Genomic DNA, 22,623 nt, shown 5'->3' on the forward strand with positions numbered 1-22,623 from the left:
TTCTTCCTCTCTCAAAAATCCCTCCTACTCATTTCTTCCTAAGACCCCCTGCAGCTTTATCCTTGCTCTGCTCCAGTAGGCTTTGGCTCTGCTCCAGTCTAGGCATGAAGCATATCTGTGCCCCAGCCCGGCCTACTAGCAGCCATGGCAGGGGTGCGGCAGCTCTGCCATTGCTACCAGGTCAAAGCAGAGTTTGACCCTGATGGAGCAGAACAAGAGTAAGCAGCAGTGGAAGTGGTGGAGGGAGCATGGGGAGGAAGAGGAGGCAGGGTTGGCTGAGGCTGTGTGGGGAGGTAGGGACAAGAGTCAGGAGGCAAGGGGCAGGGGTCAAGTTGTTTAACCCCCTCCCTCCCACAACACTGCCTGCTGTCTTCACACTGACTCCCTTACAGGTTACCCCCATGATTGTTTCCCCCACTGCCTGCCCCTCAACTGCTTCCCCTATCACCTGCTTCCTGGCCACTGCTTTCCCCACTGCAGTGGTTCAGGGGATGAATTTAAGATGACCTTCTAATAATTAGGTTCTAGACATGGAAAATTGTAACAAATTTTCAATATACAGAATCTAAATATTGGTGGGTCATTTTATATTCAGGGTCATCTTAGATTTAGGTAAATACAGTAAATTAAAGTAAATACTGTATTTTGTTTCTAGTATACAGGCACACTTTCCTGGAAAAAAATATTATGTCTGCCAAAAACCCATGCCTGTGAAAAAAGAGACATCAGTTTTAGGTCCTGCAGTACCTGAGTGACCCAGCGTTCTGTCTGTCACGTGCCTGGTCTTTTTCATGACAGTCAGCAGGGTCCTCTTTTTCCTGGGATTGAGCATTTTTCATTTTTATTTTAGATTTTTTTCCTGCAGTGGCATGGAGACATGATTTACAATCACAGTGGTAAGGGCCTGTCTGCTTTAGACTGAGCTAAAGAACAAAGGACACTTATATTACCAACCCAAGTATGTCCATGCCTGAAACTATTCCAGAACAGCCATTCCATGTTAAATACATATGCAAACTTAACCAAAAATAATTTAAACATCTACACAAGTCTTAATGCTTTGTAATTATGATGCATCATGAAGTTGCCATGTCTTAATTTTCAGGTTTGCCAAAGGCTGATATATTTTTCAGTGTTGTAAAATGGCTACAACATGATTAGGTATTTTCTAAACAGATTAACTCTGTTAGCAAACAATTGGAAACTGTTATTAACAACAACCAAACTAAAGAATTAAGGTAGGAACTTTATCATTTTAAGGAAAATGACATGGGGTTTTATGGAAGAAATTTCAAGATGAAGCAATGGATGCTAATGGCTCACTTTTGTAGTGTCCTCAATGGTGCCTTTAGTTTTGTACCCACAAGCAGAGCATAAGTAATGTTAGTATGTAGGGAGTGAGAGCATTCATAAATAATGTTAGTTTGTGGGCAGGGGGAAGGGATTTCTGGAACTGCCTAGGTGAGTAAGTTAAGAGCTCAAAATTACATTCACTTTTAATGGTAGTTGTGTTCCTCCTAGCTCTGAGTTGTTTAAAATCTTACCCTAGCTGCTTCAGAGTACCTGATATGTTGGTTCAGTAAGGTAATCAGTTTTAAGCCTGATTGTTGCACACAATTAATTACACCTGCAGACTCAGCCTTTTGGCTCAGATGAAGTGTAGGGGGCATCAGATTCCCAAGACCTCTGGGCTTGGGCCTGCACGTAGGATGCCTGCCAATGGATCTGGGAGTATGAAGTCCCAGGGTGAGAGTCTGGGATGGAGGATGCTTGCTGGTTGTAGCGCCATACGTGGTGTTTAGAATGACTGAATTCCGCCTGCTCAATCAATATGGATTTTGGAATGATTGAATTCTGCTCAATCAGTGTAATTTGGAACTGATTTAGCTAATTTGACTTGGAACACCATATATAAAAGAAAAGTTGGGCTCGAGAATTGATTGCAGACCTAAAACAAGTCAAATGATGCAAGGCTGACAAATTTGTCTGTGTCACCTGAAATACCGAATTAATTAAAATACCATTAACTCAGCTAAAAACTTCAACTTTAGCATGATCAGAAGTATATAACCAGGAGACTAATGTCTTCATTTGAAAAGATTAAAGGAAGCTTCTATAATTGAAAACTATTTAAGCCCCTTTCAACAGAGGGACCCACAGGAGTATTTTAAATGCCTTTCCCCCCGTTTTTGTCTTTGAGCGCTGAAGTGGGAATGTTAATGTATTCTGGTTTAAAAATCTGGTGCCCCACAACAAAATGGGTTAGAATCTTAGTTGGCTAACCATATTGCCTCTTTTTATAAGCCTGGTTTTTAAAATACTGTGTGTGTGTAATTAGCAAACTTTATCATAAATGAACTTTTAAAGAACAAGCAAGCATCTTTGCACTCACCTGATTGAGCTGTCCTATTTAAAGGCTGCTTGTGAACTGGGAGGGGAACTCGGGCCAATCCAGCTACCTCAGTGATAAAGTCCTGTTCTGCTTGCTGAACACAAAGGAGACAAATGTTTAAAATAGAAGAACGCTACCAAGAATGGTATAGTTTGATTACAGACTCCGTTCTCCTCTGCATGGGTGATGGAGAGGAAATGTATGCATTTAAAAGCATACATAGTGACCATCTTTACTTCTGTGTATGAAAGCATGCAACTATTAATAGGAAGACTGTTTTTTGCTGTTGATTAAAAGAAGAAAATGTGTTGTGACAGAAGTCCTCACAATGAAGGAGCTGGTCTCTTTAGAACTTGCTCTGTAGGGAACCTGAGGTGGAAAAATAAGACATTAATATAAAAAACTGCCACCAAATTTTCGTCTTTAGGTGAATCAGATTTAACAATAAGTTTAATTGATGTGGCTTTTGAAAACTTGCAAACCTACTTTACAGCCCATTTGAGTCAATGGGGTACCTTTCCATTGACTTCAGTACACTTTGGAAAAGGAGCTCGTCAGAAATTTTTGCTGCTGAGTATATCTGGAGTGGGATCAGGTCTTCAGATAGCTGTGTTTTGTTTTACTCTGCTTTACCTTTAGCTGGTTCTCAACCTCTGTTTCTAGATGATGCAATGCCAGTATCCGCTGCTTTAGAGACTTCAATCGAGCCTGCTGCTGCATGTCAAACTGGGCCAAGAACCTTTTTTGCTGCAATAACATCCTGGTAAAGGGAAACAGAAAAGTTTGAATATGTAGTTTGTTTAGTTGAAGGGATAGATACATTGTTAGAGAAAAGATAAGACTAATAACATCATCCTGTGCCGTGATAAATGACCAGTCAGTATTGCTACAGCAACATATTTTATTAGTCTTCATGATCAGTAAATGGAATCTCTGTATTTTGCTGTCTTCTAGTTAGGTTTATTTTTAACTCTAACCCTGTAGGTACTTATGTTGCCTTGGATGGTCCTTTGGTGAGATTCAGATCACATAGTGGTCTGAGATTACAGCAGTGGCTCTCAATCTTTTTGGTCATGAGGCACACCTCGCTAGACTTGAGGGACACTTCCATAACTTTTGTGAATTGAGTGGCACCCATTTTCAAAAAATTATTCCTATATTATAGTGCTTACCTCCTTGCAGATGGGCTGGGCAGTGCAGCTGGGGAATCGTTTAGGCAGGCACAAGTCAGAGTCTGTGCTTATCTGCTTAGCTGATCTCCTTATCTGCTCCCACTTGTGGCACCCTTCAAAGGATCTGGCAGCACCCAGATTGTCTGGCTGACCATCACTGGTTACAGGCTGCAGCAGAACTATGCTACATTTGGTAGTTAATCTTCACATCAACTCTGTTGCCCATTTGCCAGGGAGACTAACTTTTCAAAGCATAGTGAAGACAGAAAAGAATTAGGAGCTTTAACTTGGCTAGCCCTCCTACTCTCCAGTGTGCATCATGATCTAGTAGGGATTACGGAGAACTAGTGGGACTCCTCACACAATGGGAGCATAGCTATAGGGGGCTACACCCTGCATAGAAGGGACTGGGTGGGGAAGAAAGGTGGAGGTGTTCCTCTCTATGTGAAAGAGCAGTACACTTCTTTGGAGTTTGGCTCCCAAAATGGATAGCTTGAAACCCTCTGAGTCAAGTGTTCGTGGCAAGACAGACCTAACTGTAGGTATATACTACAGACCACCAAACCAGAGGGAGGAACTCAATCTGGAGTTTACCCGAGAATTGACTGAAGCTGCATGTGCATGTGACTTCATCATCATGGGTTATTTTAATTATCCAGACAGACATTTCTTGGGAGGAACACTTGGTTAAGTTGGATTGGTCACGATCCTTTCTGACCTGTCAAAGATCTCTTCCTGACTCAGGAGGTGCATGGGCCTACCAGAGGCGACGTGCTGCTAGACTTGGTCCTGGGCAAAGGAGACAACTTGGTGACTGATTTTAAAAACAGAGGGAAGTCTGGGCAACAGTGACCATGAAACCATCATGTTCACTGTCTGACATAAGGCAGACAAGTCAGACAGCAGGATTGAAGTCTTGAACTTCAAAAATACGAATTCCAACAAACTTAGGTCACTAGTAAGGCAAGTGCTGTAAGATCAGGGACCAAAGGTGAAAGGTGTGCACGAGTGGTTGTTCCTTAAGGACACATTCCTTGAAGCACAAAGGAAGTCCATTCCCATGCAGAGAAAAGGTAATAGAAGGGCTGGGAAGCCCGCTTGGCTAAACAGGGAAATCAGTCCTCTTAAAAAAGAAGAAAGAGGCTTATAAACAATGTAAGCTCAGGGTGGGCCCCAAGGAGGACTATTCCATGATGGCCTGCATTTGCAGGGAACAGATAAGACAGGCCAAAGCAGTGACCGAACTCAGATTAGCAATGGGAATCAAGGACAACAAGAAGTTCTTCTTTAGGTACACAGGGAACAGGATGAAAACAAATGGGAGTGCAGGGCCAGTGCTCAGCAACTCAGCAGAGCTGGTTACCACTACCCAGGAGAAAGTCATTCAGGAGTTCAGCTATCTCGCCTCGGTCTTTCACCGGACCAAGAGGAAAACCACACCAGGTAGAGTAGAGGATGAACACAGTAGGAATAATCCTCTTCTTACTACAGTCGTAGAATTCGTGTAAGATCAATTAAAAAAATTAGACGCATACAAGTCAGTGGGACCGGATGATCTTCATCCTAGAGTGCTGAAGGAGGTGGCCGAAATCATTGCAGAACCCCTGGCGAAGCTCTTCCACAACTCATGATGCTCTGGAGAAGTCCCTGAGGACTAGAAGAGGGCCAAAGTTGTGCCCATCCACAAGAAGGGGAGGAGGGAGGACCCGGGTAACTATAGGCAAAATCATGGCTTTGTCGTGGGCAGGTCTTACCTTATGAACCTCACTTTCTTCTATGACCAGGTAACTCACCACCTGGACACAAGAGAGCAGGTTGACATTGTATATCTTAATTTCCAAAAGGCCTTTGATCTAGTAACCCACAATGTCTTCATGAGAAAATTGGAGGATTGCGGGCTTAACTCCAAGACAGTGAGGTGGATAAGAAACTGGCTGCAGGATAGGACCCAGAGAGTCATAGTGAACAGATCTGTGTCATCCTGGAGAGAAGGGGGCAGGGGTATGCCACAGGGTGTGGCGCTTGGTCCAGTACTTTTCAACATCTTTATTAACGATTTGGATGTGGGGCTGAAGAACTCACTGGCCAAGTTCGCAGAGGACGCCAAGTTATGGGGTAGCATGGTCATGCTTGAAGACAGGCTACAGATACAGGCAGACATAGATAAGCTAGCAAGTTAGGTGGATTGCCATCTGATGAAGTTCCATATCGACATGCCAGGTGCTCCAAATCGGGACGAGCAGCGCCCAGCACACCTACAGGTTTGGTGGCACCAAACTGACTAGCACCATGAATGAAAGGGACCTAGAGGTAATAATAGATCACAGTATGAATATGAGCCAGCAGTGTGATGCCACAGCCAGTAAGGCAAATAATATGCTGGCATGCATCGATTGATGCATCGCCAGCAAAGCCAAGGAGGTGATTGTTCCGCTCTACTCAGCACTGGTGAGACCACAGATGGAGTACTGCATCCAGTTCTGGGCACTGCACTTTAACAAGGACGTGGACAAGCTTGAGAGAGAGTCCAGAGAAGAGCCACCCATATGATCAGATTTTTCAAAGGCAAGCCATATGAGGAAAGCCTGAGGGATCTGGGACTCTTCAGTCTGAAGAAAAGAAGGCTGAAAGGGGGACCTGGTAGCAGCTTACCGCTGCACTAGGGGAATATATCAAGGGCTTAGTGAGCAACTGTTCTCCAGGGCACCCGAGGGGCAAACCAGGAGTAATGGCCACAAACTCCTGGAAGATCGATTCAGGCTCAGCATTAGGAAAAACCTCTTCACAGTCAGGCTGTCCAAATTGTGGAATAAGCTCCCTCCAGAGGTGATGCAATCACCTACCCTGGACATCTTCAAGAGGAGACTAGACAGTCACCTTGCTGGGGTCACCTGATCCCCAAGTATCTTTCCTGATTGGTGAAGGGGGCTGGACCTGACAATCTTCCGAGGTCCCTTCTGGCCTTACAATCTATGAATCTCTGAACTCTGTGATACCAAACTGAGACTTGCATATTTGACCTTTCCAGAACAGCATTTGCATTGGTAAATATACCTCTGCATGGTTTTTTTTTGACGTTTTAATGTTAAAATAACAGAACATATCTTATCTCTGCTAAATATGAAATGCCTCTCTTCTCCAGCCTCCTCTGCTCTGAAACTGCAGTGTTAATTTCAGTTACGCCCAGATTTTTAAAGACCTAAATACCTTTAAAAAATTGCTCTTTAACTGCCTTTGATATTTGAGCACTCCAAGCGCAACTGCCATCTAAATACCACCAAAGTACTTAATCAAGGGCTATTTTAATGTTAAATGACTAGAGAATATTTACTTTTTCTATTTGATCTTCTAATCACCAGAGAAATCAACAGGAGCCCACCCGTTGATTTTAAAAGGAAGTGGAACAGTTAATGCGTTCTACATAACTAGGATATAACCTTAGAGGAAATTACAGTGAGTGGGAAAAATAAGTGCTGATAATTGATTAGTGTTATGATGCTATCTTGAATTTGTAAAGAAAAAAACCCTCTTTCTTCATGAATATGTATTTCAGCTTGAAATGAAGTTGACTTTTTTGGAAAATATTAAAATATATTATGGACAAATGAAAAAATAAAGCAACAGCTATCATTTGTCAAGTGAGGAAGGATGGAAGTTTCATGGAAACAGAATAAGGATTATAATGGTGAGTGACAAAGTGAGATTTTTCTGTGCAGCTTTGAGCTATGTGGATTACTCTCTAGAAAACTAATATTCCAAATGAGAATAAAAAGTGGGGACCTCAGTAATGATTTATTTCAATTTAGAGGCAGCAGACTATCTGAAGAAACGCTAAACCTCCTTAGTGTGTCAAACTTACACGGTCTGTGTCTGTCCTAATGTTAAGCCAGTTCTTTATGAAGAGAGTGAAGAGATGACATGAATAGGTAGTAGAAAATTGACATGAATATTACATTATAATCTCCTGTATTACATGTCCTAGGGCCTGTTCTGCAAGCACATACACAAGAATTTTTTTATGGTAGAAATTTAACCTGGGAAAGAGTTGTTTTTTAGCTGAGGATCTTTGTGTAAAATCATACGTGGGTGATCTACTTATTTTTGGTTGTACTAAAATCTTTTATATTATATTTGCACTAATACATTCTAAGAACTAGATCTGTTTGAAGGATCTAGTCTAAAATGTCATGGGGAAAGGATGAATGGCTGAGCAGTCTTTCCAAAGATTTTAGAAACAGGAACACTTGTCTAGGATGGCTTAGCTTGCGGGCATATCGTACCTTGAGCTGGGGGTTGGATTAGTTGACCTCCTGAGATCCCTTCCCTACTTTTTTCTATTATGCATAGAATATGAATTTCATTTTTCTTTTCATTTCAAATTCATGTTCCCTTAGCTCTACCTAAATTGCAATGTAAATTTACTCAAAGGCTGACTAATAATACTTCAATATTTAAAGTAGATAGGACAGAGTATGATGGATCAGAAAGCATTAGTACTCATCTAATATTTATTTCAAATTGCTTTTAAAAAGCAGTGCATGGTTTGCAATGGGTTTTTCTTTATTTTTTTAACTGTTCCAATAGAAATTAGATTTATTTGGCTTTTCATTCTATCATCACTGAGCATCAAAAAGTTGGTTAATAACAAAGCAATTACTGAAATACGGTTTTCACATAATTTGGAAATACATTTATTTTCTTTTTCTTAAAGACAAGCAGCTATCACAGACAAACTATTTAATCATCAGGGATCCTGCACAAAATTGCAAATTCTCCGTTTAAAAAAATAGCAAATTCTCTGAGTAAAAACTCCAAAGTCCATGATTAAAATGAAAGGCCCCTCACTCTCCCCACAGCCCTGTTTGAACTCTCCACTTGCTCCCCAACAACAGCCCCCTACCCCACCCTCAACTGCCAGGGCTATGGGGCCAGGGAGCCGGGTCCACAGCCCCCTGCCCCTAGCAGGAGGTGGCGGCGGCTGCTGCAGCAGAGTGGAGCCCAGCTCACCCCTCTGCTGCCTGCCTGCTGCACGTTCAGGTGGGGTGGGGGTTAGGGTTAGGGCTGCTTCTTGCACTCCTGGGGAGGCAGGGGGGAACCCATGACCCCCAGATCTGTGTGTGGGGCAGGGGCGGGTACAGGCTGCCCACTACTCAGACTCTCACCCTGCTCTTCTCCCCCAGGGCCTCCACAGCCCAGTGGATGAAACCTGACACTGCAGGGAACAGTGGGGTTGCACAGGGATCTCTTTGCCACTGAGAGCTCTGCGCTGCCCTGGCAACGCGTCTGCTAGATATGCAGCAGCAGCAGAGGTGGCGGCCTGGGGTTGTGCCCCTCACTGATGCCACATGTGCAGGGGATGTATCGCTAGGGCAGTGTGGAGCTTGCAGCAGCAAAGAGATCCCCGCGCAACCCCATTGTTCCCAGCAGTGCCATGTTGTACCCGCTGGGTTACAGAGGCCTTGGGGGAGGGCAGCAGAGCAGAAGACTGAGCCCACAGCAGGCACCTGTGCCTGTCCCGCGCACAGATCTGGGAGGCACAGGTTCTCCCTGCCCCTCAGAAATGCATGCAGTGGCAGGGAGCTGGCCCCACATTCCCTGTCCCCCTGGAAGAGCCACCTGCAACCCCATCCTGCTCTCCGCTGGGGCCTTGAGGCTGCACATTGCAGCTCTGGGCCCCAAGCCCCACACAATGCCTGGCTAGGCAGCAGCCCCAGCCCCAACACTGCCCAACTTCCTCCCTCCCTCTCTGTGGGGGCCTCAACACCCCCCCCCCCTTACCTACGGTAGCTGCTCTCCAGGCTGCCTGGTGGCTGTGTGCAGATACATGCACATGGCATCCCCTACCTGACCGCCCTCCTCCTGCTCCGCCCTCCCTGCAGCTCGCAGAGAGCTCTTTGATAAACTGCAAAACCTGCAGGATTCTCCATTAAGATAAGAAGTTTCCATTTTCCTCCGATAAAGGGGAAAATCCATATTTTTCTCTGTTTTTCAGTGGGAAACAAAACCCTGATCCCTGTTAATCATATATAGAAGTACTGAGACAAGTCGTAAGATTTAAGAGCAAGTAATTCCCCAGTCAGCTCTCACCTTTGAGGAACAGCAGATGATATGTCCAAGGTACCTTCATTAGGTTTTTCTTTCAATGTCCATTCATTCTCTTCATGTTTTCTTTTAAGTCTGTGATTTTCACTCCTTTCTGCTAAAATAACAACACTCCTGAAATAATCATCTGCTCAAAATTACAAGCCCTGTGATAGTTTTAGTTGTGTGACTGCTGTTAATTTATATTTTCCTATCAGCACAATTCAATACAGTCTTCCAACAATTATTGCTCTTGTAGCATATGAAATACATTTTGCTTACTTATGCCACGCCACACACAATTTCTTTTAAAACCAGTTGAAATACTTACCTTTTTTTCTCCATGAAGGTTAAGATACAGGTAATTTTAAGGGAATTAATATTTTTAGCCATTTTCCTCATTAAACTGATGGATAGATCATAGGATCATAGAAAATTAGGGTTGGAAGGGACCTAAGGATATCTAATCCAACTCCCTGCAGGACCGTCTCCAAATAGATCATCACAGGCAAGGCTTTGTCTAGCTGGGTCTTAAAAACCTCCATGGATGGAGATTCTACAACCTCTCTGGGGGTGTGTCTATATGTGCATATTAATGTGAAGTAATAAACATTGGCACATATTGCACCAGAGTTTATTGCTCCAGGGCACTGTGTTTACATGTATGTTCAGGATCGCAGTACGTTGAACCCGACTAAAGCAACCACAGCTGGCAGGGAGTCGGGGGGGGTCAGCTTGCCAGCCCAGGGCTGCTCTGACCCGGCTCAACGTGCTGTGGAGGTGATGGCTGGGGTACAAGGGTGTTCTAGTTTGGGGCTAGCTGGCAGGCAACCCCCACACCGATGCACCCTTGTGCCCCAGCCAGCTGGGTCAGCATCTACATGTGTGCCGCTGCGCACAAAAAACCTCTTCAGCAGGACAGTGCTTGTATTTACAAATACTAGCTTGCTGAAGAGTTTATTTGTCTCCTGCAGCCTAATAGGGCTGCATGTGTAGATACTGAGATGTTTACTGCAGAGCTAATTAGCAACTCTGCAGTAAACGTCTCATGTAGACACACCCTGGGTAGTCTGTTCTAGTGCTTTACTTCCCCCCTAGTGAAAGACTTGTTCTTAATAGCTAACCTAAACTTCCCTTGGTGTAAATTTAGACCATTGCTTCTTGTTCTTTTATCTGCCACCACTGAGAACAATTTAGCTCCATCCTTTTTGTAACCACCCTTCAGCTAGCTACAGACTGTACACCAGTTTCCAGTTACTTATACTGATTTGTGTAACCTGTAATGGAACAGAAGTTCAGCACATGTAGACTGGTTTAAAAACAGCAGAACTTGATCAGAGAGAGACTTGGATGGATGTATTATCAGATTTAATTGGTTTAGTTTAGACCAGTGAGTCAAACTTCTGTTCCAGATCTCCTCCTAACTCAAATCAGATTTCAGTTCCCTGGCATTACAAGCTACTTTGCAGGTCCCCATTAACACCCTCCTCCCCTTGCAGGGTAGGTGGGCTACCCTCAGCCCCTGTTTGTCTGTTCTGCCCAAACACTGGGCCGGCTCTGCCCCTGGGATGTCACAGGAGTCAGGCCTGAGAGATGCACTGTAGGGGGCTGGGGAGCAGAGGCAGAGGGTGGGGGAGTGGATATCCCCACCCCACGGGCCTGGCTCTGGACCTCTGAGACCCAAGCAAGCACAGCTGGAGGAGGGATGCCACCCTTCCTCCCTGCCCTTCCCCTCCCTTCCCCCCCCGCCCCCGCTGCCACTGACAGCTGGCTGCTAGGGGGCCAGAGCCGGGAGAGAGGCCGCATTGGGAGATATGCAGAAGTGCCCCCCACCTTCTAGCCTCAGCCAGTGCAATATTCTGTGCGCCACCCCCAAGGGTGAACATATTCCATTTACTCCTGATCCAATCTATACAGCTTAGAGAAACCTGCATAGGTTTGATTTATTCCTACTTGGGCTTTTTGAATATCCGTACCTAGCCATCAGGTAATTGAAGGCTGTTATTAAATCACCTCCTAAATCTTCTCTGCAGACTAAATAAGCCAAGCTCCCTCAGCTTCTCCTCATAAGACCAAAATGAGCATATGTGGAATTGAGGCATATAAATTAAAACTTTGATCTAAAAATCAATTGCCACCTCACCCTGGAGACAGCTGAACTCACAAGAAGTCTCCCAGTCTGACCCGAAAGTTCCTCAGGTTCCTAGTACTCAGCCCCAATCTGAATATTTTGGTGCCCCGTTCACAGGTAAGGCTAACTGAATTCCAGAACTGAGGTGCTCCTCTTCCTGTCTTCTCTAATGGCCGTGAACCAGTTGGCATTTAGAGAGCATGGCAGGACTGGCCTCTTCACAAAATGCAGTTGTCATTTTCTTTTCAAATGGCCACTACTACTCACCTTTTATATATGGATGTAGCTATAGCACATGTTGACCAAGTGAGAGACTGGATTAAATAGTCTCTTAAACCTAAAGGAGTTCAAAACCACCTATCCAAGAGCTCCCTAATTACCAGGTGTATGTGGGCTGCTCTCAGTCCTCTTCTTTAAGCTGTGGTAGTGTGCAGAAAATAATTCAAGATTCAATGAATTAAAAAGAGCACAAGAGGAAGAATGGCCATAGCCCAGTGATTAGGGTACCTCACTGTTAAGAGGAATTCTTGGGTTCTGGTCCTTGCTCCTGGAAGGCTTGTGTATTTTCAATTAAATAATTACTGAATAAAATGCAGATACAATCCTAGGAACAGAATTGAGAACCTAGGGACTCCTCACACCCAAACTAGGTTTTAAGAGTCAGACTCTTCTTTTCTGGCATAATGAATCTTGTATTCTTTTCTGTATAGTGGCACAGCTTATACCTATTATCCTTTCTTTCATATAGGCCTTCTGTCCTGATATGAAAAAGGGCTTTAATAAAAGAGAAATAGTTGTTCAATGCTCCTAAAAAAAAATCACAGCTGGATTGCAGCAAAAGCACGTAGGTTTTCAAAATGCCTTCACTACTAGTTATTCATTTGATCTGTAAATGTCTGCTGGGTCTGTCTCTTGGGCTACCTCGGTCTAGATGCTATTATTCGGGGCCTCATAGACTCCTGTGTTTATTACCAACATCAATAAGCTTGTGTTCTACCGTGCCAAACTTATACTTTAATGGAATAGTGAAGGAATCTTTGCCCCTAAATGCGGAACTTTGATTCAAGAGCAAAAAATGTGCTCCTAATACTGCTTATGATTTAAATTCTTACACAGTATATAAATCATATAGCACTTGGGCATCAAAACATGCATATAACCAAACAAACCCATGAAAAAAAATCTCTACAAGAGTAATTACTAAGCTTCTGGTTTGTGTAATGAGTATTCTTTACTCTCAACTTGGATGCCAGTTGTGAGTGGTAATCAAAGTCCTAGTTAAGCAAAGCTCTTAAGCATGTGTTTAAGTAAATCCTGATTCAGAAAATGTCTTGGCTCATGCTTCATTTTAAGTGGATGCTTAAGGTCCATTCAACTCAACAGGATTTCAGGAACAAGGGTCACAAGTCTAGACAGTAGTGTGGTTGAGGGTGAGGGAGGTCTCTGGGATAGCAGCCCCAGATGATGCCCTTAGTTTGGGGAAGGCACAAAAATAGCCACTGTCACATGTGGCTGTGTGCATTATCACTGCTGGCAGTCAATGCTGCCCCATGTGGACCTACTGATTAGAGCTACCCTCCCACAGCTTTGGGACTAGACTAGTAAAGGGATACCAATAGTTTTTAAGCACCTACATCCAAAATGTAGATCCTTGAAACCACAATGAAGGCACCCCTGTTTCCAATGCCAAAATCAACTAAGTGCATAAAGTTTTGCTTCTGGTCATGCCAAAACACACATCAGTCATGACAATGCTGAACATTTTGGCTCCTACCTCATGCCTAAGCTTTATCAGGATTCACAAGTGGGGCATTTTCCCTCACTACACTTCTGACCAGGCTGAGAGAAAACTTACTAGCTCAGGCCACGTGCAACATGGCTGCTGAGCAGAAGATTCCCTTCTACTAACTTTATTCCAAGATGGAAAACTCACTTAAAATGTGAGTGATACGGACTCAAGTCCTTCCTGAGGAAATAATGAGCCTACACCCAGGAGAGCACCCCACCTACCAAGATACAGGATATTCGGAGGTAAGCTTGGCTGGGATCTTTCGATCTCTATTGTTGAAGCTGTTCGACTTTACATGGAATGATTAGATAATTCTTGGGCAAGAAAGACTCTCTTGCCTGCTAGTCTCTCTTTCTGAGAGAGGGAAGATCTGTGTGCCCAGCCCCAGCTCCAAAGACAATGAATATGAATGAGCCTTTCATATTAAATAATTATTGAGTGGGAACTGAAATGTAGCTCTCCCCTCTTCCAGGTGAGTGCTCTAGCTACTAGGTTATACAGCCATATTCTCTCTCTCGCCCACTGAATATTTAGTAAGGTTATGCCAGTTGTTCTCAACCTTTTTAGACTCAAGTTAGACTTGAGGCACCCTTCCAGGACTTTTGTGAATGGAGTGGCAACCTATTTCAAAAACAATTGTTTTGTTATGATGCTTATTTCCTTGCAGAGGGGCAGGGGAGTGGCCAGGCAGAGAGAGCCTGGGCCTGCCTTTATCTGCTTATTTCCTCACACCTGGAGCTTGAGCTGCCCCTGCCCCTGCCCCTGTCTACTTCTCTCCTCACCCTTCTTGCAGCACCCTTCAAAGGATCCCAGGGCACTCCGGGTGCTCCAGCATCCTGGTTGAGAATTACTGATTGAGTATTGGCTTCTAAATGTTACTGCAATTCAAATAAATAATAATAATACTTCTAATATTCCATTTTTTGAAGTAGAAAATAGATCTGAACATTTCATTTACTGTTAAATAAAATAATGCTGTAATATTTTAAAGACACTTTTCACTCAGAAACAAATCAATAGCAGTTGCCAAATATATATATATTACCACCACGTGGTTATAAAGATGAGGCACACCTAGAAGAGATTTCAGTTGTTGAAGTTTTTTGTCTTCGTAATCTCCCATGATTTTTCCTATTTGCTGGTAGTAGCTTTGTACCACTCTACTGACGCTGCTGATGGTCACATATACACTCTCTACAGCTGATTCTGTTAATCTTTCCTGCAATGTACAGTACAAGGATTGTTATTTTACCAAGTTAAGGACTAAAATATTTAGTTCGCTTAAGCAGTGAGAAGGAAGATGTCTGGAAAACCTCATTTCTAACTTTAGGTGTGAACATCTGACTCTAAATTTACTGCTTGGGAAATATGCTAGATTGACATTCATGAAAATGAGTTCCACTAAACCTTGCAATGCAAAAATATTTGTGTAAGCTGAGTGTGCTATGACTGATGCTCCTGTGGCTTCTCAGCTCTGCAGCAGTTCTGCTTATTAACCCAGAGTACTTATTATCCTTAAATAAGTGATCTTACCTGTTCTTAATTGTTCCTAAGACAGAGAGAAATAGGAAATTCTTAATGACTTTACATATTCTGTAGTTAGATTTAGGCTTGGCTGCTAGGGTGTGTCATCAGAATAGCCCTGTACTCCTATCCAGTTTTAGCAGGATACTTGGTTTCTAAGCCAGGTGTTTCCTGACAGAGGCCTGAAGCTTTCTTCCATTTTATCAAGATATTTCCTTCTTAACAAGGCCATTGGAGAATTCCCTAATACCTTTAAGTCTTCTCTGTCCTCAGAGCTCTGCTTTGTAGCTTCCTGTCGGGCATGCTGGAGCAAGGTCTGGCCAATCCCTTGTTCCACATGTTGCTGCACAAGCTGAAGAGCTTCGTGGATTTCTGTCACAAACTGGAGGTGAAATTCTGAACGTGTTTGTTGAGTCTCCTCCTCTAGCTTCTCCTCTTCTTCCAGAATGTGGGACTCCTGGTGACCAGACAAAAACTTTAAGATGAGCTTACTTTCTCCTATTTGCTCTATGACACCAAATACAGGACATTAGACAATTGATTCTTCATGGGATAAATGTCACATTCTGGCATAACTCTACCTACGCTGGTAAATTCCACTGAGCTGAGTGTTTCTCTGTTTGAAACAGGGCTGTCCTGTGCTATATTTAAATGTATCTCTACCTAGTTCACTCTAGAGAGCCCGCTCTACTCTTAATGCTCATTACCTATACTGTTAGGAGCAATATGCTACTGAAAGTGATACCTTTCAGATTAAATTTGAAATTAGGTCCTGCCCATTTCTGGGCATTAAACAGCATGTTTAATGCCCAAAAATGGGCAGGACCTAATTTCAAATTTAATTTCAAGTTTAACAAACTCCAAATAGCAAGTGTATTAATCTCAGTGATGCATTTTTATTTCAAACCAAGTCATTCCACTTGCCTACCACGGTTTCAATTATTATGTAAGAGGTAGGTATTGTTGTTGTTACTGCTGTTACTACTAGAAAGCTGTAAAATACTTCAACGTTCAAAAAAATTTTTTCTGGAGGCTTCCATGTATTTTAGTTGTAAGGTCCAAATACAGTGGTTTCCACATCCCTTAAATTGACTATGCTGTAATGAATTATTTCCTTTCTCTCCTTTCAATTTAAGAATGCCGCACTATAAAGGCTAAGATAATAGGCTAATATAAAGCAGGACCAAGATTAAAGAGTGAGTTATCATTAAATTTGTATTTCAAATAAATGCAGTTGCTCCAATAATAGATATAATCTGCAAAAACTCTTGCCTCACATTTTCTGGACTGTCAGTGTTACAAGACAACAACATCACTCTAAAACTATTTAGAATAAAATGTGTTTTACAGCTTCCCCCCCACCCTTTTTCTTTCCTTTGCACTTAAGGTTAAACTAATAAAATAAAATTAATTTGGCTGATAAAGAACCTATGTTGCTTCTAAGAAATAAGATATGCAAGTAGAAAAAGTATTCAGACTACCTACTGGTATTCAGGAGGTGCCTGTGTTAATGCTGAATTGTTTTGACACATTTTTATATAACTCAGGCAGATGTTTCTGATTTTTTACGCTACCAGGAATTTCATTTATCAGTTTCCCTTCCTTCTAAGATACATATGTCACCTCATCATGATTGAGCCAAGTCTCAGGTTGCTGTTTTCTTGAATAAAATTTACATCTTTATAATAACTTAGAAGATTCATTGTCCACACTGCTGTTTAATAGTATGCCTAAATAGGCAAATGCTCAAACTTATGTTAGTTTTTTTTAAAAATGAACCCAGTAACGTTGAATGCAACTTAAGCCATCACTTCTACCTCTTGCTCACTGATGGGGTTTCATTTCTGATTTTGGAGCATCCTTGATCACTGTCCTTTTTTTCCTACCATGGCTTAAAAGGCAGCACCCACTGCCATTTCTCCTTTGGCAAGCAGGATCACATGATGCTTTTTTTGGTACTTCCCCCCTTAAGGTCAGTAATGATGCTATAAAAAGCATCAAGGAAGACCATACTTCCTTCTCCCTTTACGCTTCTGTACAAACTGCAGGTTGAATTCTCTAGGGCAAAACAATCTCTGCTGCAGGTCTGTGTTCTTGTAGGAGCCAGATGCCTGCAAAAGTGGGTATATTAGGAAGCACATTAAGTGTAAAACAGGATGAATGCAGTAGTATGCGTGTTTATACAGTAATGTTTTGACTTTAAATAGCATGAAGAGTTATTACCAACATCTTGAGGCCCTTGCATTCAAGAGGAAATACGTTAATAGAAAAAACAATCCATGCCAAACTGGTGTGGTTACAGACAGTTACCAGATTTTACTCAAGGTGTCAAACAAGGGATAGTGTCAAATAACAGGACTGCAATATAGACTTCTTAGTCCAGGTGTTGTTTGGATGGATAAAACTATCTATCTGTCATAACTGGAACAACCACCCACTCTATGGCACAAAGCTACATTATGTTTGATGGGTTATTCAATCTACCTATGCAGTAATGTCAGGTGGGTTGGGGACTAATATAAATGCCTTGTGGAAATGTCCACTGCTGTAGAAACTTGATATCTAGTGTTATTAAGTGTATGTTAAAAAACTATCTAAAAAAAGATTAAACATCCAGTGATAACACATAGAGACAAGCTTTTCTTCTTTTTCTGTAAAGAGCCTCAAGGCTGATTAGAAGACAGAACTAAGGACTGTGTTTATCTGAAGAGATGGTCAACTTGTAGAGTGGATGTGAATGACCAATACAAAATATACTTCTAGGTGGACTGAGAGACTTCAGGAGAAACTTTCCTCCAAATTAGGACCTTTAGGGTGCATATTAGGATTACATGCATATCTGCATACCTCCAACAACGTGCATATTCTCACCTTGTTGGAGACAGACTTGTTTTAAATTCCTTTTCTGTACATGTGGGCTCCATAGGTTTGAACAACTTTTCATATAAACTAAAGTTATATTTTTATCTTATGGTAACTTTGGAATATAGAGAAGGAATGATGCTGCCTTTTAAACACATCAACGTACATTTTTGAGCATAGCTACGCTATATAGGTTGAAGAACCTTACATGGCAATAAGTATTAATTTGATTTTGCAATAGAGGGCATTTCTCTTGATATTTATCCCCTGGACTTTTGAGACCTCCTAAGGCTGTCAGATATTACACATGGTAAGCACTCTGAAGGAAATAGTCAGGAGACTGTAAATACCATTGTTTTCTGGAACTGCCACTGGCGTTCATCTGAACAATGTGAGGAGCTCTTTTGTAGGATGTGTTGCTCTCTTAGCTCTTGAAGCAAGGTTTTCTTCCTGGACAGTCTCATGTGAGTCAGAGTAGCCATAGCAACGTTACGGAGACTTAACCTTCTGAGTACTGAGCACAGCAACAGCCTGTGTTTTCGCAATATGTAGTTAGTAGACCTGAGGAAGAGAGGATGTTTTGAATCTCTGTTTATCAACTAAGCTGTTTGTGGGTGGTTGTTGTTTTTTGGCACAGGTATATTCAACAATGATGGTACTAGCTCAAAGCTGGTAGAGCTACTACAAATACAATGCATGTCTTGTGTGGCAACTTACCTACAAGTATGTCCCAAAACATTTTACAGGATTATACGGTAAATATATGATTATGAAAATATAATAGTTTTGTTTTGACTAAGTTTAAAGAGAAGAAAATAATAAAACGGTGGGAAAAAGAGAAGAAATCATATGCATGGTGGGAGTAGAAGATCTGACCTGAAGTAGAAGGAAAATGTATCTGAGAGCTATTCTAAACTGCAGGAACTACAGAACAGGTCAGCTTTAATCACCACTAGTAGGACTATATGGTGGAATGGAGAGGAGGTATGTGTTAGCTGCATGGAAGGGAGCTGGTAGAAGTGGTTGAAACAAACCTATGGTGTATTTCAAAACAAAAGAAATTTTGAACTTGATCTTAAAATGGATAGCGATTGAATAGAGTTCTTTGAGCATTTGGGACATTAGATATTTTTTGGTGTGTGCGTAAAATGATAGCATCAACATTTTATTGTGCTGGCAATTTGGGAAGGTGGGATTGCATAGAAGAGCAAATTGTAACAGTTGAGAAGATAAGGGGAAAAAAGGGCTATTTGATGGAGAGGTGAATTCCAGGGGCCTGGTGTACAATTGCATTGTGGCTAAGGCAGATTTGCAAATTTATTGTTGCAGAAAGATTTCAGTATTTCAGGTTATGTCTGTTGTTAATGAAGACATTTAGACAAATCAAAAAAGAAGGATGTGGAGTTAGTGCTTTTGAGAAGTATATCTATTTTAGAATTTTAGCTGAAAGAAGATGAATTCATAAGTTTCTTTTGAAGACATGAAAATTGAGTGAGCAGAGAAGAGTCAGTGAGTGTACACAGATGCTGCCTTTGTGCCACCAAAAAACTGGCAGAAAGGCCAAGCATACAAACATCTGTGCCCTTTGTTGTGGCACAAATACCCAAAGTTTTGATGCATCAAAACGTGCATCAAATTTAGGTTCCTAAAACGTGCATCAAAACTCCAGTATGGTCTTGGAGATTGGATCGCTGACTTTCCGTGCTTTCAGAGACATGCCCTTAAGATTCCCAGAGGCACATCTCTGGAAGCAGGGACCACACTACCCTTTGCCTCACAGGATCAATGGGTGGGACAATGGGTGATGTGTTTCTCCTAATTAACTGGATCAGATGTGCTGAGATGCATCATGGCACAGCTGATTTGCTTAATTTGGTGATGTCTATTTAAACCCAGTGATATTGAATGGTATGTGCAGTTGTGTATCAAAAGCAGTGGACAAGTAAAAGGTTGCTAGAAAACAGCAGTACTGGGTACTTCATCTTGTACGATGCAATAGAGCATGCCTGGTATAGAATGAGAATGATTTTGTGGCCTGCTATGAAGTGCCAGAGAAAAAACAAGTTCCTAAGTGACAGCTGAACTGCGTTCAAGATTAGGGATGTTAACTAGTAAATAATTAATACTCCATCACTTAAAATTTATGGTAACTGGCACTGAGGAGCCTGAAATTTCTCCTATACCACTTTCTACCCAAGCATGGATTATACCAGAGTTTTTAACTTCATCTACAGTTTTGTTTAGGGATTAGACATAAAATCTTACTTACTCTTCACTGAGGCCACCTAATTGGTTTAATACACCTTGGATGATCTTCTCATGCTTCTCAGACAAATGTTTTTGCATGACAGCAGACAGAGCATACTCCTTGGCCCATAGCTAAGAGTTGGGGAGGGAACCACAATGGTAAGATTTCCTCATTGTAATCGCTTTAACATTTTACTATATTATGAATTGCATTTTTTCTGTAGTATTTCATACACAATGGTCTCATGAAGGCTACCAAAGCTGAAGAAGGGTGTTTGTGCCTGAAAGCATGCAAAGAACAATTTTACAACTATTTAGTTAGTCTAATAAAATATATCACATTTACCCAAAGAACCTTGTCTGAACAAGTCTTGGGGCACCTATGTAGTGTCATGCAGATCGTTTTTTGTTTGTTGTGCTGATATGGCATGTGTGGTTGTTGAAAAGCCCGTGTATCCACTTCTGTGTCACTTTTATCCCTGTATGGATTATGTTGTGCTGTCTCTGTATATCTTTGATTTTGATCCTCATTTGGCCAAAGGAAAAAGAGAATAGGAAAAACCTCTAAGTATCTCTTTCCATTGTGATACTAGGGCAAGGACAACTGCCACTCCCAAACACAAGCAGAAAGGTCCACTGGTGGGATGGGTACCCATGTTATTGTCCACTTATAATGGGATAAACAACTGTATTATAGGAAAGGCACCTGAGAGAAATGGCCCATTGGCCAGAGGTGCTCCAGATGTCTTGGCAAGATAAGACATTTCTGGAGGATTCTGTGACTCATGAGCAATTACAGCAATGAAGATGTGGGGAAGGGCTGGTGTGGAAGTATTTTAAGTGTTTTTTGTAAGGTGGCAAGGGCCTTTTGGATTTTCTCAGGTTTTGGAGGAATCCAGGTCCCCAGCAGTCCAGGCTGGCAGGATCAGCAGGAAGGCTGGATACTGGCAGGCCTCTCTGAAGGATAGGTGGTAGTCAGATGAGAGGGTAAGAAACTTGTCTTTTTTTGTTCTGTCTCTAAATTAAAGTTCAATTTTTTCCTGTATAAGTCTTTTCTCCTACATAACAAATAGTTTTGTTGAGGTCTGGTATAAGGGCACTGGAGCTAAGGCTTGCAGAGCTAAGGAGTTATCCCACGGCAAACCTTCATTTGTACCTTGGGTCAAGTGGTGGGATCGCAGGGAGAAACTTGGGATTTTATGGGTACCCTGTAAGCAGGTTTGTGACAAACATTACCCCCCATAATTTCCCTTTCTCCCACATACCACATTCACATGGAAGTATTAAAAATGCCACTCCTATCAAGATATGCTATTCCTAAATGTTTTTCCCAATACTTAGAGATATGAACTAAAACTCATTGGAGACAATGGGAGTCTTTCCTCTGAATTCACTAGGATTTGGATCAGGCCTGAGCTTTACTTCTCAGCAAGTAGGCGTTGCAGTTTTTAACTAATTGACAAAGGGTAACCGGCAAAATGGACACAAGAATATTTCAGCAAGTGATGCCTGTGGGTTTCAAAGATTCCACTTCCACCTCGCCTCCGAATTCTAAATGAAAACTATTAAAACCCCTTTCTGAAGCACTGCATGATTTTTGTTTTCACTGAACAAGTTGAAGATTTTGTCATCTTGCAGCAAACTCCATATTCTACACTGTTTGTATGCAGTATAGACAACTGTGCTCCCTAGTGGTTAAAAAGGGCCTATATTAAGCAACCTACACTATGATTTAGCATGTGCTAAGTAGAAGCAAGTGGGCAAAGTCTAAGGTGCCCTTCAAACCTATGCTTTTAAATAGGCACATGGCTGTTTTAGGAAGATCTGCAAGGTGTACCTATTTGTCCAGGCCATCTAAAATGACTAAACTGTGGACACCTAGTGACTAGTAAAGCTGCAGCCAAGAAGGGAACATGTTGTATGGGCTCTTATTATATATAGCATGTGTCAAATTAAGCTTTATAAGCCCCCCTGATACCTTGGTGACAAATGTCAAATACATGCTTGAATTAGTAACTGTACCAATAACTAACTTTGGCTGCTCTATTTTGAATAGGCTTATCAAAAGTTTCACACTTATCCATGTATGGCTAGTGAATTCAGCAGTTTCCAGAAGTCCTCCATGTCTGTGCATTGTACTTGTTCTCTTTTGGCAGTTCTGACAAGAAGAGTTAAACTGACCTTTTCCTTTCTGGAAGGGGATTTTCAGAGATGGATGCTCAGTGACTGCACTTAACTGCTCGATCGTTCTTGCTAATCATTTCAAAGACCTGGTTATTGACTGAGGAGCTATTTCTGTGTCTTACATGCCAGTTTGCTCTCAAATGCTACCTGGGTTAAATCTCACTGGGCTCACTAGGAGAAGGAAGATGAGGGGATACACTGAACTGTAATATATTTGCAGTCAAATAAAAAATATCAACCC

At 42.0% G+C, this 22,623-nt stretch overlaps 1 protein-coding gene across 3 annotated transcripts in view; it reads right to left on the minus strand.

Moving 5' to 3' along the window:
• EVC (EvC ciliary complex subunit 1) overlaps positions 1 to 22,623 on the minus strand; it is a 164,112-nt gene that overhangs the window by 8,092 nt on the left and 133,397 nt on the right. For 2 of the 3 annotated variants that reach the window (XM_019526202.1, XM_019526203.1), the window contains exons 13-20: positions 20,221 to 20,330; positions 18,302 to 18,512; positions 15,340 to 15,546; positions 14,640 to 14,784; positions 9,652 to 9,763; positions 3,026 to 3,152; positions 2,393 to 2,486; positions 748 to 859 (exon numbers count right to left, since the gene is read on the minus strand). In XM_019526202.1, the coding sequence (XP_019381747.1) occupies positions 748 to 859; positions 2,393 to 2,486; positions 3,026 to 3,152; positions 9,652 to 9,763; positions 14,640 to 14,784; positions 15,340 to 15,546; positions 18,302 to 18,512; positions 20,221 to 20,330 (1,118 nt within the window). The remainder of the gene's footprint in view (positions 1 to 747; positions 860 to 2,392; positions 2,487 to 3,025; positions 3,153 to 9,651; positions 9,764 to 14,639; positions 14,785 to 15,339; positions 15,547 to 18,301; positions 18,513 to 20,220; positions 20,331 to 22,623) is intronic. The other variant, XM_019526204.1, reaches the window with a different exon arrangement.

Source organism: Gavialis gangeticus, unplaced genomic scaffold (assembly GCF_001723915.1).
Source record: "Gavialis gangeticus isolate Ggan-Ray unplaced genomic scaffold, GavGan_comp1, whole genome shotgun sequence".
Taxonomy (NCBI): domain Eukaryota; kingdom Metazoa; phylum Chordata; order Crocodylia; family Gavialidae; genus Gavialis; species Gavialis gangeticus.